Source organism: Thamnophis elegans, chromosome 4 (assembly GCF_009769535.1).
Source record: "Thamnophis elegans isolate rThaEle1 chromosome 4, rThaEle1.pri, whole genome shotgun sequence".
Taxonomy (NCBI): domain Eukaryota; kingdom Metazoa; phylum Chordata; class Lepidosauria; order Squamata; family Colubridae; genus Thamnophis; species Thamnophis elegans.
This window is the reverse complement of record NC_045544.1, coordinates 53874830-53895594: the sequence shown is the minus strand read 5'-3', so window position 1 is coordinate 53895594 and position 20765 is coordinate 53874830. Positions and strand designations below refer to the sequence as shown.

Genomic DNA, 20765 nt, shown 5'->3' with positions numbered 1-20765 from the left:
TTTACCTATCGGTACACAAGCATAGTACACATTACTGATGTGTCTTCCTCCAATTTTGAAACCATACTCATTTTCTTCCAATCCAGCTTCCCTCATCTTCAGAATATAAATTGAATACATAAGGTGAGAATATATATCCTTGTCTCAATATCCCCTACTTCCTTATATCCTATGTAGTTACTCATAGATATATGCAGCCTCTTGCAAGAATGCTGTTTAACAAAACTCCTAAAAGTCCATTTTCACACTAAATCATTTCTTTGTAGCAATCTCATGGGACTTTGCTAACTACAGCAAAAAGATAAAAATGCTACAGTTCTCCAGAAAGTGTGGTCATACTTAGATTCACCCATGTCAGAAGGTGTGAAGGCAACCCAATGATAGAGTGAAAAGAATAATTCCTCTTTTTCCTTTACCACGTAAGTGATATAATATCTAAGCTGAACATGCTTTCCCAAGGCTCATACAGCATCGCTGGCTTATCATACAAGCGCTAGATAACGATATAAACTGGGAGCCAATAGTGTGACATGAGCTTTTGTTAAGTAGTAACTTATCACGTGGAAAATGAAGAGTAAGTAATATGAGGGAATTCTATACTATTTTAAATACATCTTATAATAATAATGCACGAGATGATTGTGTTACAAAATTCCATGGAGTTGAAGAATGTCAACTATAGATCACACCAGCAACAAAAACATGTGGAGGAGGCTTAAATGTTTACACACATAGACCTCTATGAGAGAAATAATTGTTGGCTGGGATTAAGAAGGTTGGTACTCTAGGCCTACGTGAACAGAGAGGTTGTTTTTTTCTTTTTTTGCCAATTCTCCATTTAAATGCATCTTTATCACAGAAACCTTTATGCTTTTGAGGAGGCTGTGAGAGGCTGCATTAGAAAGAGCAGGTGGAAAAGTCTCCACTTCTCTGATAGGATCTTGCAGGGTTTTTTGAAGCATAACCTCAATCAGAGTGCCTCCATTTTGTTCCTGCCTGAGAGCAACTCCCCCACCCTCAACTTCTAAACTAAGATTATATAATATTTTACACTAGCCCAGCATTGCCTGAGTATTTATTTATAGAGGGAAATGTTTGGACCAAACATAATTCCTAATGTTGGATTTTTCCCCTTCCAGAGGAAGCTCCTTGTGGAGTACTGTGAAGCCGTTACCATGGCAACTCCACTGCGCTGTATAATAGAAACCATTTTACAACAGTTCAGTAGAAGCCTTTTAAGGCACAACAGGCTGTATCTTAACAGAACACCCACTCTGAGGGGTGTTAGGGGTGTCTTACCCCCAGTAATTTTTTCCAGAGGGTAAGTCATCTGTGTACCAAATCTATCTATCTATCTATCTATTCTATCTATCTATCATCTATCTATCTTGTCTGTCTCTGTCTGTCTGTCATCTATCTATCTATCTATCTATCTATATAAATCTCTTATTAAAATGACATTGCTGCTATCAAAGAAGGATTTGAAAAGAAATGAAAGTTTCTTTTTGACTTTTGGCAATTGGATGAAGGGGAAGGTAAAGATCTTATGCTTATCCAAAATATTATCCTAAACAGAAAAACACTTGAGCTACATACTGTAAGAGTGGAAAGATATTTACTTAAAAGGGTGCGCAAAATGTTTTCATTCAAACTGTTACCAATCTGAAATGCCACATTTGAGATCAAAACAGTTATTTACAGTTGAAGGGGTCTGTTTGAACCATTATAGTAGTGTTTTAATTTCAAAATAGGGATCCGAACTCAAAATACAAGTCCATTTCTCAAAATGCTTGCCAAGAAAACTGCAGGGATTTGTCAAGGCAGACACCAGGAATAAACCTGACTCAAAGGCATGTGTGCACTCACTCACACACACACACATTAGGTACTGCTAGATATAATGACTGAGTGATTACAGGCACCATCACGTGTTGCCTCTTGCAACCTTGCTTACCTCCAGGTCATAGAGATATCTGAAGTTGCTCTGTTGGTTAGCAGCTCTCCTTACAGCTTCAGCCAATTCCATAGCTCCTCTGCCGCCCTCTGACCAGTGCCGGCAAGGGACCGCATCAAAAGCTCCAGACTGTTTGGCTATCTCACAGACTAAATTAATCTCAGCAGGCGAGTCGGTTCTGCCAACAAAAGAGTTTTGCATTAGTTCATTTGCAATGGTATTCATTAATTATAGGCAGGGTTGGTTTAAGGAATTTGGGGTTTCAATGCAACATCAGGTTTAGAGCCAAACCTAGAGTAATATCACAGGTGGACTCCTGCAGAATGGTGGAGGAGGAGGAAGGACAGTGTACTTTAGAGGGAATAGACTGTTCTGCTGTCAGCACCATTCACCATGCAGGAAAACTCCGCTTAGCCTCTGGGTGGGCCTGTCTACCTCAAAGCCCAGCTACATGGACAGGCAGTTGTACCCTCTTCATTTTTATGCATGTAACTCAGATGCCTATAGCTTGCTTTTGCCTGCTATTCTGCTTGAAAGGAACCATTTTCTGGACTAGCTCCATATGCTATGATCCCTTTAAAAGGACCCTGCTCACATACAAGTACTCCTCGACTTCTGACCACAATTGAGCCCGGAATTTATGTTGCTAAGTAAGAAAATTGTTAAGTGAGTTTTGCCCCATTTTATAACTTTTTTGCTACATTTGTTAAGTGAATCACTAGAGCTGTTAAATAAGTCACATGCTTGTTAAATGAACCTGGCTTCCCCATTGACTTTGCATATCAAAAGGTCGGAAAACATGATCCAATGACCACAGGACACTGCAACAGTCATAAATATGAACCAGTTGTTAAGCATCTGAAAGTAAATCACACGACCATGGGGATGCTGCAATGGTCACAAGTGTGAAAAATGTTCATAAGTCACTTTTATCAGTGCTGTTGTACCTTTGAACAGTCAGTAAATGAACAGTTGTAAATAGAGGACTACCAGTATACTTAAACCAGGCTGGAATATGGATGACAACAGTAGATTTGGGAAGATTAATTCTATTAATAAATGTCATTGGATACTTATGCATACAAACCTTGTACTATGTCATTTTTAATGCCATGACAGGTAAGGAAACCCAGTAAGAGCAAAATAATTTATACACAGACACGATGAGCTCAAATATCTACCAATACCTACAAATTAATCATAGCAACAGATACTGGTTTGCTGAAAAGGTCAGGAGCTGTTTTTTTCCTCTTTTCCCTCACCCTCCATCTCACTCATTGTGTAATCTGAGCATCCAATTCCTAGTAATTTTCCTGTTCCTCCTAATTGATTAAGAATTAATAGCATATAGCTCAATAGTAGTAACTGTGAGATGGATCTTGGAATCGTAGTGGACAACCATTTAAATATGAGCCAGCAGTGTGCAGCAGCTGCCAAAAAAGCCAACACAGTTCTAGGCTGCATAAACAAAGGGATAGAATCAAGATCATGTGAAGTGTTAATACCACTTTATAATGCCTTGGTAAGGCCACACTTGGAATACTGCGTTCAGTTCTGGTTGCCACGATGTAGAAAAGATGTGGAGGCTCTTGAAAGAGTGCAGAGAAGAGCAACAAAGATGATTAGGGGACTGGAAGCTAAAACATATGAAGAACGATTGTAGGAACTGGGTATATCTAGTTTAATGAAAAGAAGGACTAGGGGAGACATGATAGCAGTGTTCCAATATCTAAATGGCTGCCACAAAAAAGAGCGAGCCCAGATATTCTCCAAAGCACCTTAGGGCAGGACAAGAAGCAATGGGTGGACACTAATCAAGGAGAGAAGCAACTTAGAATTAAGGAGAAATTTCCTGACAGTTAGAACAATTCATCAGTGGAACAACTTCCTCCAGAAGTTGTAAATGCTCCAACACTGGCAGTTTTTAAGAAGAGGTTGGATAACCATTTGTCTGAATGGTGTTTCCAGCTTAAGCAGGGGTTTCGACTAGAAGACCTCCTAGATAATTTCCAGCTCTGCTCTGCTGTACTCTACTCTACGGCTTTAATGATGGAAAATGTGGAAGGAAAAATCAAACCAGGATGGCCAGCAGCAAGATGAGTGGACTCAGTTACAGTGAAGATAGTGCACTACTGGAAGAGGTGAGGCTTAGGGACAAGATCATACTCGAGAAAAAAATCTATTTTTATGGTCACTAAGAGTCAACACTGACTTAATGGTACATAACTGTAGAGAGAATAAAGAATAGCCTTGAAGGACTGTAGAAAGAGCTGCTATCAAGGCAATGATCAGGTAAGAGAAGAGGCCATCTCACAGAATAAATTAATTTCAGCAGGAAAGTCCATTCTGCCCACAAAATATTTATTGGATTATTTCATTTGTGATAGTATTCATTGATCATAGGCAGAATAAGGTAGGAGGAAGCACAGTCAGAATAAAAATAAGTATGAACTATATGGTATTGTTTTTTAATCTGGTCTAACTTTTTGGGCTGACATCAATCAATCAATCTCTCTAATTAAAATGTTACATTCAGTGCTTTAAGATTGGAAGTGATAATGCTATTCAAATTTATTAGGAAAGAATACACTCTAATACGAAGGTGTTCCCTTTTCTCATATCCTCTATATCAGTGGTCTTCAACCTTGGCAACTTTAAGACCTGTGGACTTCAACTCCCAGAGTTCCTCAGCCAGCTTTGCTGGCTGAGGAACTCTGGGAGTTGAAGTCCACAGGTCTTAAAGTTGCCAAGGTTGGAGACCACTGCTCTATATGACTGGTTGCCATAATTACTTCTTTATGAGACAGACATACTCATATCATATCAGGTCAATTTTAACTTTTTTTCCCCATAGACCTATCCCCAGGACTGGATATAACTCATGTCTGGCACAAATTAAGATCTGAATTGTTACTTACAGGGTGGGACTTCTTGCCTCAAGTATCATATAGCTTTAAATAGAATTACTGGAATTTCCACTTTTATTGCCATTATTATTGCATAAATTCAGCATGATTTTCATCAGCTTTTAAAAAGGAAAATTCTCTATACATTTTGGTGTTACTAATATTAGTATATTATTATCCTAATTATTATTCAGATATTATTAATAATTATTATTAGTATATTATTATCTTAATAATAAGAACTATGTCTCAACACAAGAGACATCCCGCATTTGGACAACTATTCTGTACTTTAGAAGATTATCAACACCTGTATAATCAAAAATAACTTGTAAAACTGGTATTTGATTGGATGCATTCAACAGGTGGCTGGATGAAAGAGCTACATCTACTCAAGTCTGAATTCCAAAAATTTGTATAGTCAAACCAAGCAGAAGGACAGCATGTTTAATTATTTTGTAGGAAATTCAGAACAAGATAATTGCATAGTCTATGATGTTGGAGGCAATATCTTCAGACTTGAAAAAACAAAACAAAAATTTGCACACATACCCTGAAATAAATGTTCCATTTCTTTCTACAAATTGAATAGTTAATAAACATTCACTAATAGCAAAGAACAGCTTTACGAAAAATGAAAGCAGAATGCGAAGAAGAATGCAGTCCCAATCGCTTCATTCCCTTCAAGGCTGCTTTCAGGTTTTTTAAAACATGGGGAAATTCTAAACAAATAATTTAGATAGATAGGTTGTCCCTTTTCCAGAAATGATTTTTATAAACTGTAGGGTATCATTAAACAAATGACAAATGTAAGAAATAAAGAATGTAAAAAAGGACTGATGATCAACATATGACAGTTTCAGTATACTTCTCATATTACGGTTGAAATAAATGTAAAAATTTCAGGATGGATGTATTCAAGGGGGAGGGGCAGTGGTGGGATTCAATTTTTTTTTTACCACCAGTTCTGTGGGCATGGCTTGGTGGGTGGGCTTGGTGGACGTGGCAGGGGAAGGATACCATAAAATCTCCATTCCCACCCCACTCCAGAAGAAAGATACTGTAAAATATCCATTCCCTCCACACTCCAGGGGAAGGTTACTGCAAAATCTTCATTTTCTCCCGATCAGCTGAGACTCGGGAGGCAGAGAATAGATGAGGGCAGGACCAGTCAGAGGTAGTATTTATCGGTTCTCCGAACTACTCAAAATTTCTGTTACCGGTTCTCCAGAACTGGCCAGAAACCGCTGAACACCACCTCTGGAGAGGGGAAAAGAAAGGGCATGGGCAAGAGACTAAAAGTCACAATATGTTCACCGTACCATGCCTTATCTACTTGCATCAGGCATTAGAATGTAATGATGGTCCCTGCTCAATGATGTCACTGCACTTGAGTTTGATACAACTGAATTATGCTGAGGATGCCATTGGTCTCAAGAAAGCAGAGAAAGTTGAAAACAGGTTTACTTTAAAAATCCTATTCTACAGTGTCTACTTTATAATGGTCAACATTGGCTAGAACTTTGAATGTTACATATATTTGCAAAAAAAAATCATGAGTGAAACGTAGAACCGTCTATTGTCAAATCTGTTGCTTAGACCCATCTGCTGGCTTTCATATCAACATCCCCTCAATTCTTTAATGTTGAAATTATATTTAATGAGGTAACCCTGCCAGCCTATCTCCAATCCACATACAAATTCTTACAATAGTTAATTAATAAAAATTTTGATTTCAGAAGAAAAAAATAAAAGATAAATATTCACATCTAGTTCACATAAAAAATAATCTCATTTTTTCTCCCTTAGGTGTGGAAAAGACAAATTATATTACCTGAAAACATTAAGAGCCAGAACAACAGGAACCCCAAACTGCTGGGTAATTTGAATTTGCTTCAACAAGTTGCTGCAACCATCTGACACTAGCTTGAGATTCTGTATGGGAAATGAAAGAAATGCGCTTATTTATTTCTAATAGAAAAATGTTTTATTGCTGTGGATAATATGGATCAGCGCAATGAATTCTGTCCACCTACATTAATTCTTACGTCCAAGTACCTTAAACCAGTTTTATGGCTTCTACAGAAATGCCTGTCAAACTCCCTATAAAGAAATGAAAATGTGCTAAGAGGAAAAAAAGGTATGGGAAATTGAATTGAATCGTATATTAATTATTTTCTTTCCCCGTTATGTTGATGGTAATAATTATTATTAGATTTATATCTTTCTACCCACTAGAAGTGTGTAGCAGCAACCTTTTGAAGTAGATTGGACTGAGAGGCAATGACTGGCCCGAAGTCACTCAGTTAATTTCCATAACTGTGGGGATACTTGAAATATGGACTAGAATGTGAAACCTCTTCTATTGAAAACCTTACAAGTCCACTATGGCTGATACATAAAGAAAGTTATATTCACTGATAATATTATAAGTGAATATTATCAGAAATATTCCATAGTTGTAAAAGGCACATTAATATTCTGTTGATGTAGCCTTGCAATAAAAATACCACTAATGGTCCAAGTTTCTGGACTGTCTCCAGAGATAACATCAACCTTGCATGGTTCAGTCTATTCAAACAACTTTTTATTTTTAAATAAAAATAACCTCAAAATATATTTTTATCTGTTACTTTTCACCTCATGGCAGCCCTACTTGATACTTATTTTTATTGCTGATATGTGTTTTGTGCATGTATGCATTTATGCATTTATGCATAATTGCATATTTAATTTTATTTACAACTTTTCTACTTATTTTGATTTTTTGCTGTTTGTTTATGGTTTTGATAATTTTATGATCGTTACTTGGGGTGAGTTTGATTAGGTTTGATTTTTTTTTCTTGTTAACGGCTTTATATGGTTGGAAGCTTGCAGTATGTAACTGAACAAAATAATTGAACAAATAAAACAAATATTCCCATTCTTAGCATTGTGAACTGCACTTCCTGGAACTATGAGGAGGGCCTCCATAGGTAACATTGTATGAGTTGGATGGCATTGGGAGAAAAAGATTTTTTAATATATTGGATTAAGCTATTTAGTAACATTGAAAGTTACAAACTTAGCCGAGATGGCTAAAATATCGGCATATCTTAAAGATCACTCAAATGAGAGATATAAACGAGACTGGAAAAAATGGATTGACTATATACAAAATAAATATGGGACCAAGAAATTCCAGTTAGCCTATGCTTAAGATCAGAAATGATTTAAATTGTTTAAAGTTGGTTCAGCAAGAAGAAGCTAAGGTCAATGTAGAATGTTATTATTTTTTTTTATATTTTTTTTCTCAACAGATTTTAGACTGTGTTTGTTAGAAATCCATACCATGTACGGGTTCTGGGAAGTCGGGGGGGGGGAAGGTGGAGGGGGGTTGGGGGAGAGGGCGGAGGGAGGGAGGGGTATATATTAGGCTAGACAAGAATTTGGTGGTAAACTAGAATTATTTTGACATACAAAAAAATGTACTTCGATGTCTTACTGATTGAGGAATGATGAAATGTTTGCCTTAAAAAAATAAAACTTTTGAAACAAAAAAAAAGCTATTTAGTAACAGCTGTTTGGAGGAAACATTTCTAAAAATGGATTTTAAAAGGGACACGAAAAGTTCTCACCTCTTCTGTATATTCTTTCTTAAGCGGTGCACCAGCTATAACCTGAAATTACAAACAAATAATTAAATAATAGACAAATATTTAGAAACACCTAAAATATGTGATCTTCATGATTTCTAGAATGGAGAAACCTTGCAAAACTTTTATTTGAATATTTATATAAAAACCATTAATGTTTCTTTGTACACATATTTTTAATATGGATTTTAATATGGGGATTTTGGAATAGTGTTTCTCCTCCCCCACCTTTAAATTGATACTATTGTATATCTGACTAAACAAATAATTAATATTTTACAACTAGATAATACTAGACTCAAGTTCTGAACCTAGTTTTTAAACCTGAAAATAAAGCTATTCCAATACATTAATTTTTAACCAAAGTGTTTTGAAGTTTGAATGCTTAATAATTGACTGTATTTTTTGTGCTAGGAAATAAATATTTCTAACCCACTGTTTGCATGGGAACTTGAAGAAAAGAAACAATTGAAGGAGGAAGTCTTAGATCCTTCTTTTTGCCTTGAGAACTACTCCCCTGCTTCCCATCTGTGCTCCAATTCATGTCAGTCATCCTTCCTTCAGATTTCCTATGTGATTAAATCAACTTAAGAAAAATATAGCGGAGCTAGAGAAACCATATGAAAGGAATGTTAAGGAACCTCAGCTCTTGATTATATTATGTGAACTTATGTGGTTAGAAGTTTCAGTGGGTACAAAAGCAAATGAGACAAACTACATCCCTTCATTTGCTCATTCACAAAGCCAGACTTTGTAATGGAAAATAAAACAATAAACCATAGCTTCAAACTATGAATTACAGCCTAATCCTAAGTGTGACTGAGTCTCTAACTCTGTTTACATAAGCTCGTGATGGCAAACCTATGACAGAACCTGGGTTCTGTCATGCATACGTGCACCAGCCAGCTCTCTTCCGGGTTCTGGTGCTCTGGCACGTGCATGCGCGCACACGCTCCAGTTTTGGCCCTTAGTGCCGAAAAGTTTAGCCATGACTGACATAAGCCCTTTAAAATCAACCTAACAGATTACTACAATATGTCAATCCAGTTAATAAATTCCAGTTCCCTACTAAGAAATCATGTTCTTGCCAAATCCTAAGTAATCCTATTACTCAAAAACAATTACTAAGAAGTATAAATCTAGTAAACTACACCTGGTAATAATTCAGTGGAAATACAAAAAGAAAAAAAAAAGGAAAGGAAGGTTTAAAAAAAAGAAAGAAAACTAATCCTTGGAAGATGAACTGAAAATGTTCAGGGGAAAACATTTAAGTTATGACTTATTTGTTGGTCAGTTATTTTTCTTGCTTCAACTGAATATCTTATTTAGTGGAAAAATGGTGAAACTAAACTTAAAAAAATTCAATTGTGCAGTCTCCTTGAGGTCTCAAAGAAATGCATTCCTCATACAAACAAAAGGGTTGTCAGGCATAGAATTATTAATATTTTTAAACTGTCTGCAAAAAAGTGAAGAGAGTATAATAATAAGACTGCATCCCAGAATAATTAATATATTACAGCTGAATGCCACAAGTTGAATGAACTTTATACTTCCCAAAGTGGAAGCAACCAGGCAGATTTGCAAAATAAATATTTTCAACAGGGAGGAGAGGGAAGAATCAAGAAAAAATAATTTGAATAAAGATTTTAAAATAAGGATGCAAAAACCAAGATTTGTGGTACTTTTTGCATGAAGCTAAAGTATTAAAGTAAAAGATTGCAGTTGGACAAATCTGGGCAAACATTAGAGAGTAGCAGAGTTAGAGTTTTCTGTAATTCTTTGGCATCTTCCAACTTTTTGCAGTTCAGATATAGCTGCTTTAGGAATGAAGAATGAAGGGGTGAATAAAAAAAGTACAAGAGAAGCAAAAATAGAGACAAGGTGTAGATATAAAGGCAGTGATGGATTATAACCAAAGTAGTTAGCATATAATCTTGGAACAATTAGTACTTGTAGTTAATCATCAGCATTCGGTGGCATAAACATTTGAAAAACCTTGAGAAAGGGGGGGAGGGAGGGGGAGGGGATCAAGCTCTAACAAGAAATTAAAATTAAATGAAAGAAAAAGTTAGGAATCAAAAGATAAAAGCCAGACTGCATGCCTGGATGACAGGCTGAGAGAACAGAAAGTAACACAAGAATTTTGGGAGGGAAGACAGAAAATATAGGTTCTAATATATGTGCCGCAAAGTATTGCTACAAACAAAATTTATTTTAAAAACAGATAAAGAAACAGGGTGCAATTTATTCAAGTTGAGTACTTTTAAATTCCATACAGTTAATAATTCCCTCCCAATGAATTTAACAGATCAAAGTTCCTACTTTTTGGAATGTACCTATGGTTGGCTTAAATAAGGAAATAATTAAGGAGATATAGGAAACAGACTTAGGAACTAGCTGTGGGTGATAGTTCAAACTGTGGGACCTTGAGCCAGTTATTGCAATTTGAAGGATGAACTTCAAGGGTTAAAAAAAAGAAAAGTAAAAAAATATCAAGCAGATTTCATTCCATTTCCTAAACTTCTTAAATCGTATAGAGAGCCTTCCTTTAAATATCTCTATTGTCTCTTGACAATTCAGAGAAAGAGAACTGTTAATTGGCTTGCAGTGCACTAGGAGTCATTTCAACCAGTTCCAAAACTGAAATGTTTATACTTATTTCAAATGATAAGGGGTTTAAAAAATAGGGAGTGCTGAAGATTTATTCTCTGTTTTGTTTGAGAGGTAGAGACACTTACATTTGGCCCCCCTCCATGCATCTTCAAAGCCCTCACTGTAGCCACAAGCACAACCACACTGGGAATCAAGCCAGAAGCTCTACATTTGATGTTGAAGAATTTCTCCATTCCGATATCAGCACCGAAACCGGCTTCAGTTACTATTAGGAATAAAGGTTAATTTAAGTTAGGGTGGATCAGTGAACCCAGGAAATGTTGCTATTTGAGGGCTGCAGACACCTCATCATGAATGACCATGTTTTCACAGGAATAGGCAGTGCTTTCATTTTTAAAGAAGAGTGGGAGATTCTCCCAAGCTAGAAATTTCAATCAATACCTTAAAAAAAACATTTGTGTTATACACATTTACACAATGCCCACATACCATGTACCCATTCCTAAGGGGGGAAATGGTCCAACTGTTAAAATTAATGTGTTACTAGAGCAGTTTTGGTATTATACAGTCAAATAATTACTTAGTGCAAATAGTTATTTGTTGTTTACGTCTTAGAGTAAACCCCTTTTCCTTCAGAAAAAAATATATGGATTTTTATTCTCTCTTTCCCTCCCCACCCCTACAACAACAAGGCTGCACAGTGATTTTTTTTTAAAAAAAACCAGACTTTAGCTACAACCTGAAGAAGTACACTCATCATTAAGGCCAGACTAGAAAGCTCTTTTGCACAAAGGTTGCTACTTCAGTCCACTTTCACATGTCAGAGGCTTTACAAAATCTTCACACAGTTTGGAAAATCTTCACATGTTCACATGATAAACTGCCTTAAAAGTACCTCTCACACATCAGCTGGAATCTAGTTAAGTTTTCAACAGAATTATTGAAATTAATTTTGGGACTTATTAATACAAGCTTACTGATTTTAATGCATCTGTTCAAAGCAAGGATCTAACCCATTATTGTTTGGTAAAGACTTCATGACATTAGCTCTGAAAAGGTCTTATATTGATCGCTGAGGGCTTGTGGCCAAGAGAGAATCTTACCTATAGCCACATCATGGACTTCTTGTGTGTGACCTGTGTGTGTGTGATCTTTGGGGAGCTTCAAAATTGGCAAAATGGCAGATGAGGCATCACAGTACAAACCCCACCTCTTCTGTACATGTGTCAACTTCAGAATAGGCTGCGATTGCTCTATCTGCCATCTTGCCGATTTTGACTCACCTACCCATCAACCCATACCCATATGCAAAGAATTCTAATCCTCATACACTGCATAATATATAGAAAGCAGTAGGAAGAAACTGTCGTAAAAACAATGTCAGCCTTTTAAGGCAGATCAATTCAGGAAACAGATTACAGGAAAGTTGTTTATTATTGTAAGATATAAGAACAGAATCTTGAAAGTCTGTCAGATTTTCTTTCCACTCCATTTTATACCAAGCAGATTCAAAGCAGTGTTATTTTAAGTTTCTTTCTCATTCTTTCCCAGACTGAGTTTCTGTTTTTTCCTTCCCTATTCCTTCATCAAGATTATATTCTCTTAAAAGCAGGCTAATTGATACTGAATAAAAGATTTGGTATGGATATGCTATGCCATTAATAAGTGTCACTTATTGTCATACTCAAAACGTAAGTATGAGGATTTCTTTATTTAGTCCATGAAATTTTTATCAATTTTAAAAGAGCAATTATGAAACAAACTAATGCTGCATATACTAAAAGATAAATCAAATATTTGATTTGCATCTCTATTCCTGTATTAATACATCTACTACCTCAATAATGATATATTTTAAAATGTATGATTAAAAATAGCATGATTAAAATAGCTCTTAACAACTGAAACCTAATTAAGTAACATGGATCAGACATTGAACCATAGGACTAGTATTCTATATAAGTAAGTAGCTGCCATTATATGATCAAGGAAAATTTGCTTATGGTTCATAAGCAAATGAACTGATATTTACTTATTTTCCATATATAATTTAAAGAAAACATTATTAATGCACATTTCAAAATACAGTTATTTCCAGAAAACAAACGAATATAAGATTTGGGTAAAAAAAAAAATCCAGACAGCCAATCCACATTTATATCTTTTTATATTATTACCCATTTTCTTGTTTCCTCATTTACTTTATCTCAAATTGGAAAAAACTGAGGTACAAAGCATCAGAAATATTTCATGCAATGAATCTGGGGACTGAAAACATCATAAGTCTGACCAACACAAAATCAGGAATACAGACACTCTGACTTGTGGGAGAGGAAGGAAACAGGATGTGGTGTAAAGGCCACTAGGATGGAGGTAACCAACTGCAAAGGAAATAAAACAGAGAGTAAATGTTAAGATAAAGCCATGTGCAAAAGCCATGTGCTTTGACCCTTGTTTGTGCTCAAATATTCAACACAATCACTTTTGTATTATTTCCTGCTGGCAAATCAGAGTGCCAATGAAAACATAACCAGATAGAGGCCAGTAGGACAAAAATGATTCCAACTAGTCTTTGTTTAATAATCATGTAACTCTGGAGGCTAGTTATGTAGATATAACTAAATAAATGTTCTATTTCAAGGCTCTGTGTTTGTATAAAACTCTTCAGGCATTCATACTATGCGTAATTCTACATATAAGGAGAAGAAACCAAAGCAAGCCCATTAGGTCAGCTTGGCTCCCACACTATCCTCTGGTTTCCAAGTGTAGATTGTAAAATAGAAGGAGTATCCTTTGTGTAAATAAAAATCATAGTTCCAAAAGAAGGATCTTGTGGTCCATAAGAGCTCTCTCTCAATATGAAAAAAGTAACAAGAATGAAAATTACATTTGACTCCTGTCATTGGGTTATCTCAGTTATCAGAAGTCTTTAAGGAAATGCCTTTATTTTTTTCCACTAAAGTAAACAACATATATGAATGCATATAATCCCACTTACACTATCTGGGGAATTAAAAAAAAAAACTCAAGGCATTCTGACAATTCAGAATTTATGACATACATCCCACACACTCTTGGTGCAATGATTAACATGGAACATGCTTTTAGAAAATATTTTTTTACAAACTACTAAATTATAAACTAAAACTCAAAACAAAATACAGACAGGAGAAAGCTGCCACTAAGCTATAGCTTAACACAGTTCCATGAGGTCTGAATCCAATAGTCAACATTAACACTGCAAGGGACCTTTAAAAAAAACAATTTTTTGGGGGAAGGACACAAAATGAAAGAGATAAGAAAATTATCTACTATTAAAATCTCATAAACAGGTAGATTTCAACAAAACAAATCTTTGCACAGTAAGCATTTAGGGTCAACACCAAAAACTAAAACAGCACACTGGAAGAGAGCACTAGAAAATATGCACACTAGGCTAAGTTATAGGACATGGAATAGTGGACGCCAAATTCCAGAACAATGCAAGAGGAAATGGAAATTCTGAATTGCTGGTGGCCATATAATTCTACGATGTAAACATAGCTCTCCTTCTGCAGCTGTCAGCAAGGAAACTATAGAGTTCAAAGTTACAGAAGCACATGAACTTTAACCCTAGGGATTCAAGGCATTTTGGTTGGGAAGCAAGGCTCAGTGTTTCTTGTAAAAGAGCACATTGCTAAACACAACAGCTGCCAAAATAAACCAGGATAGATCAAGATCCATCTGAAATGATGCCACATTTTTTTGTTAGAACAGTAAGGGTAAATGAACTAGATGTTTTTACAACATGACCCCACATCTCTTCCTAAATGAGCAATTGAGGAATGTGGTAACTCTCAGATCTTTCCACATGTTCCAAATGATTCCATAACTTGCTCTACTCAGTAAATTTCTAATATATTTCAGATGCTTGTGGTCCTATAAGGCATGTTTTAAATCATATAAGCCTGGGCTGGAAGCAAAAAAGATATATATATAATTTACAGGTATTACTTTATCTTTATAAAATGTTGTTGGATGATTCAAACCATTCAACTTTCTGAAATAAATGAGCAAATCTTTCCAGGAATAGCAGCTGGGCTATAGAGAGACAGTGTTTGTACGGAAGTACAGAGGATGGACCAAAACTCCCTTTCCTCATTCAAATATACTGTCATCTGAAGCTCTTTTTGGTTTAAAATAACTATTCTGGAGGAAAAAAAGGGAGAGGCAGAATTGAGAAGGCAGTTCAAGTAACTAACACATCAATATTTGTTTTCAAATTATGTATACAGGTAGTCCTCAACTTGCATTAGTTTATTTAGTGACTGTACAATGGCACTAAATTGCAATGGCACTGAAAAAAAAGACTTATGACCATTTTTTATAGTTACGACCTTTCCAGTATCTCCATGCATCAAAATTCAGATGCTTGGCAATTGATTCATATTTATGATGGTTGCAGTGTCCCAAGATCATGCGATCACCTTTTGCGATCTTCTGACAAGTCAATGGGGAAGCCAGATTCAATTAACAGTGTTACTAATTTAATAACTGCAGTGTTCCTAACTTATCAACTGCAGCGATTCACTTAACAACTGTGACAAGAAAGGTCATAAAATGGGGCAAAATTTACTTAACAAATGTCTCACTTAACGGAAATGTTGGGCTCAATTGTGGAAGTAAATCAAGGACTACCTGTAGTGGATTTACCACCAGTGTTTGCCTATTCTAGTCCAATTTTGCTCCTCCGAGTCCAATTTTGCTCCTCCTTCTCTGAGCTTGATTGGTGAAAATTGTTTGTTTGTTGTTTTTTTTTTGCAATTTTTGAGTTAAGAAACTTTGAAAAAGGTTCTATTATTCCTAAAATATTTTTCTTGAAAAACAAACCCCAATGTATCATTTTGGCTGTCACTATTTTGTACCATCACTTGATCTATCTTTTCACACATACAAAAAATAACTTCAAATTTTTGTCCAAAGTTAATTTCTAGTTGGATTAATATGTGACCTAAAATGATAGATTTTATTCCAGTAAATTACAGGCAGTTTTTCCATAGCTCATTGTCAAAAAGGTGTTGTGGTTGATTAATAATTATATGTGATTTAGACTTAATCAAAGTGGGATGATATTTTGATGGCTCAATTGCCATTGGGTGGGCAGGAATCCAAACACCAAGAGATTCTCTATATATTTACTGTAAACTATGTTTTTCCCTTACTGCAGAAGAATGTGGACAAAGTATTTATTCTATGCCATATAATCATTATATCTTACCGTTTCAACTGCAAAATGAAGCCTTGCATTAATTTATCAACATAGGAAACAATGAGACGCATCATAACATTCCCAGATTGAATATTAATGGTTTTCAATGATATCATAAGATCTATCCAAGCAAAAATTGTCAGAATATTGATGAACCAGCAAAGACATGGTAAGAAGGTCAGCAATGAATAGGGCTTAGTAACAAGGTCAGCCAATGGGAGCTGAAACAGCTTGGAGCCTGGGCGTGGTTTAGCCCTGCAGCTCTGAGTGCTGTGCTGAGAATTGAAACTGAAACTAGCCTGTCTGCAACATTGAACTGAAAAATGAAACTGTTCTCTGCTGTTGGTATTGTATATATTCTTATATAAAACGTTTCTTATGTAAACAAATCCTACTGAATCAGTTGTGTGTGCTATCTGGATTTGATTTTTGCAATAACAAAAATAAACTTTTTGTGCGAGATGGAAGCAGTTACTACAGAGCCCAAGAGATTACCCATAAAGGTGAATCAATGATCCTCGAATGTAAAGTAGTTGGATGAGAAAGCTGATTCCCAACTGCAAACTGCTATCTTGACATCCCAATGGTGCTTCTTCAGGATGCAACTGGACTTTCTTGCTTTTTCTTTGAAGATGTTTCGCGTCTCACCCAAGAAGCTTCTTCAGAAAAAAAAGTACCGTATTTTTCGGAGTATAAGACACCCTTTTTCCCTCAGAAAAGAGGGTGAAAATCTGGGTGCATCTTATAAACTGAATACAGAATTTGTGGCCTCCTAAAACCCCACCCCCTTTGCCAAAATGGCTGTGCATAGCCTTTAGGAGGCTTCCAGAGTGCTCCTGGGGGCTGGGGAGGGCAGAAATGAGCCAAAAATGAGCCATTTTTTTCTTGTTTGTGCCCCACCCCACCCCCAGGAGCACTCTACAAGCCTCTTAAGGGCCTGCCCTTTGTTTTGACAAAACGGGTCCATTTTCATGAAAAATGGGCCGTTTTTGGGAGGTCTGCTGAGTGCAAAAACTTTTTAAAAAAATTTGCCTCTTCAAAATCTTGGTGTGTCTTATACTCTGTTGCGTCTTATACTCCGAAAAATATGGTTAGTTCAGTTGCCTCCTGAAAAAATACCTTTGGAACAACCATGACCTGGATGACTGAGAATCTCTACAGACTGCTGTCTTGACAGTTCATATTGAATTTCAGATGCATGCCTGACTCTAGCCTTGTTCACGAATATCTACCTCCTTCCCAATTAATGGTTGATTTGCCCTTGAATAGTCTCCTTCACTTTTGCTTATTATATGAAGATAAATTGCACACATCAGGCAAGGGAGGAGGAGGGCCAACTGCTACCATTTCCTGCCTCCTGCATATTTAACTTGAACTGGAGAATCCCTTTTTTTTGTTAACTGACAAAAATGAGTTATGGGAAGTAGCTCTTTTGATAGTATGCTAAATCTGATGAAGGAAAAAAGGAAGGAAGGATGGATGGATCTAGAATATTTTGCCTATGGCTGACAATTAGTTCTGTATTAGTTCTATTTTCTATTTAGTTCTTTAAGTTTCAACTGATGCAGAATGCAGTGGTCCAGAAAGTTATGTATGTTTCCAGAACAGCATGTTGGCAGTTCTGCTCCAGGAGCTGCCCTGGCTGCCAGATTGTTTCTGGGCAAGTTGCTGATTTTGATTTTTAAACCCTTCATGCCATGGGATGAAGGGCCCTATTACATCAGCATGTTTCCTTAGATTCATCAGAGAGGTCATGGGCAGGTACCATCTTCAAGGGATCTACATTTGATGGGTCCCAGTTACATTGATCGTTTTTATAATATTTCCCATTTTTTTTTTTGTAGACTGCCCAGAGGTACTTCTAATGACGCTATATAAAGCAGATGACAGACAGACAAATTGATTTTGCTATGTGGAAAATCTGAAGTGTTGAATATTAAGTTTATAAATTATGAAATATGGTGATGATCAATATTTGGTACCAGACCAAGAGTAGAATATTCACACTCTGACACTTGTAAAGGTCACAAGTGAAACAAATATTGAAAAGAAGAAGGTAATTTATTCTTATATATGACAAACTTCAAGAGGTTTTTAAAACACTTGGCATATGCTAGAATGCCGCTAAATTTTAGGAAAACCCTTCTGTCTTGTGACTTTGCTTCTTTTTATGCAGCGTACATCTTTGCAAGCTGGCAGGGAATGTAACAGCTGTTGTTGTACACTTTGAAAAATGTTCACACAGGAGACTAAACTGTGAAACAAACCCAATTTGTCTATTATTGTGCAGCCTGTACTACAGTAACAGAACTTATTTTTTCTCTGGCACAATTCCAAAGGTGGATCTATCCTAGAAAGCCTCATATAGGATGAAATCCGTTATATTGTTTTTATATTCTTGGGATGTTTTGATTCAGGATCAGATCTTGTTATTATGATTACAATCATAATGCTCAAATTTGTGGGTTTTTCTGGAAACCTTCATTAACAATTCATAGTCAGCTGAAACAATACATATTGTCAGCCTCTGCTTTGCTACTGCTTCGGCTGCCATTGAAACGGGGAGGGGGGGCATGGTATTTGGGAGGGGAATTTTTGTTGTGCTGGACGAAGTTTCTAGACGCTGAACTGTCCACCTTACTGCGCATATCGAGGAGGAGTGTTTCCCGCCAAGGCCAACGGTCCAGCATTCCATCCTGGTGATGCCTTTCAAAGTTATCTCACACCTGACATTTGGGAGAATTATGATTGGACTGTGCACGGGGATGCCAAGGGGAGGGGAATGAATTATACAATATATTATTCACTTTCGCGCCTAATTAACCAGACTTAGCTTAGCTTTGCATCTATTCATTTATAATTAGTAAAAGTACACTTGATTTCAACAAATGGAGTCCGGTGGTTTTCTTTCCTGATTATTGAATGAAGAAATGCTGACAATAAGCTGTCTGATTTCCACCCCACCTGGAGCTACAACCTACCGAGGGGGGTGCCCTTACAAGAAGATAAGAAATGTCTTTGCATGTGAGTGACCAAGAAAAAGATGAGGGGGCGATGGCAGGACCATCTTTAACTGAAAGGCTGACTGGGCTAAGGGTGGAAGAGCCAGTTGTTCGTCCCAGATGGACTTTCGGTGTGGGACAAAAAGAGCTTTTTGCCGAGGAACCTGTCCTCAAACACCCGGACATGGACACGCCTTTTGTGGTTCAGGCTGACGCCAGCGACGTGGCAATGGGGGCCGTACTGCTTCAGGCCAACGATCAAGGTAACTTACACCTCTCGCAAGCTGATGACCAGAGAGACGTTGGGCCATTTGGGAAAAAGGAGGCGTTTGCTGTTCATTGGGCTTTAACCACTTGGCGCCATTTTCTAGAAGGTTCCAAACACCCCTTCGAGGTGTGGACTGACCATAAAAATTTGGAAGCTTTGAGAACTCCTAGGAGAATTTCTCCTAAATAGATGCGCTGGGCTCAGCATTTCAATCGTTTTAATTTTACCCTGAAATACATTCCAGGGGGGAAGAATTTTATGGCTGATGCTTTATCCAGGCTTCCTCAGTATAACTGTTCTAAACTCAGCGTGGTCCAGCCTGTCTTTCCCACGACGAGCCTCGCTGCTCCAGTTGTTACTAGGAATCAGGCACGCTCTAAAGTGGAGGTGTCCCAGGACTTTCTTTCCGATCTCAAAAAAGCCCTCCCTGATGATGATTGGTTCCAGCAGCACGTGAATGAATGTACTATGAGGGATGAGTTCCTCTGGATTGGGGCAAAACTTTACGTTCCTGCGTCTCTTCGATTAATTGTTCTTCAGCGAGCTCATGATTCCCGAATGGCAGGGCATTTTGGTTTCGTTAAAACGCTCCATCTGGTCAAAAGACAGTTTTGGTGGCCTTCTTTGAAAAAGGACATTGAACGTTATGTTGCCAGTTGTCCCATTTGTGCTGCTTCTAAACGCCCGCTGGGGAAACCGCAAGGACTGCTCCAGGCTGTAGCTCGCCCTGTCGCCCCTTGGAAGGAGATCTCTATGGACTTCATCGTCGAACTTCCTGAGAGTCAGGGTCACACTGTTATCTGGGTTGTTACCGACTTGTTCTCCAAGCAAGTCCATTTCATCCTTTGCTCCAAGATTCCTTCTGCTAAGACTCTTGCTAAGATGTTCATCTCCCACATTTACCGCTTACATGGGGTGCCCGACCGCATCATTTCGGACAGAGGTGTACAGTTCACCTCCATTTTCTGGAAGGAGTTTCTGAAGCAGATTGGCTCCGCCCAGGTCTTAAGCTCCGCCCATCACCCTCAGACTAATGGGGCTTTTGAGAGGACTAATTCTGTACTGGAACAATATTTACATTGTTTCATCAACTACCAGCAAGATGATTGGGTGGATTTGTTGCCGCACGCCGAGGTGGT

General features: G+C 37.1%; 1 protein-coding gene across 2 annotated transcripts in view; it reads right to left on the bottom strand.

Moving 5' to 3' along the window:
- The window catches only part of MTHFD1L (methylenetetrahydrofolate dehydrogenase (NADP+ dependent) 1 like), a 144266-nt gene that overhangs the window by 42134 nt on the left and 81367 nt on the right, over nucleotides 1-20765 (bottom strand). For both annotated transcript variants that reach the window (XM_032216815.1, XM_032216817.1), the window contains 4 exons: nucleotides 11234-11373; nucleotides 8478-8519; nucleotides 6695-6795; nucleotides 1955-2132 (listed from right to left, as the gene is read on the bottom strand). In XM_032216815.1, coding sequence (XP_032072706.1) covers nucleotides 1955-2132; nucleotides 6695-6795; nucleotides 8478-8519; nucleotides 11234-11373 — 461 coding nt within the window. The remainder of the gene's footprint in view (nucleotides 1-1954; nucleotides 2133-6694; nucleotides 6796-8477; nucleotides 8520-11233; nucleotides 11374-20765) is intronic.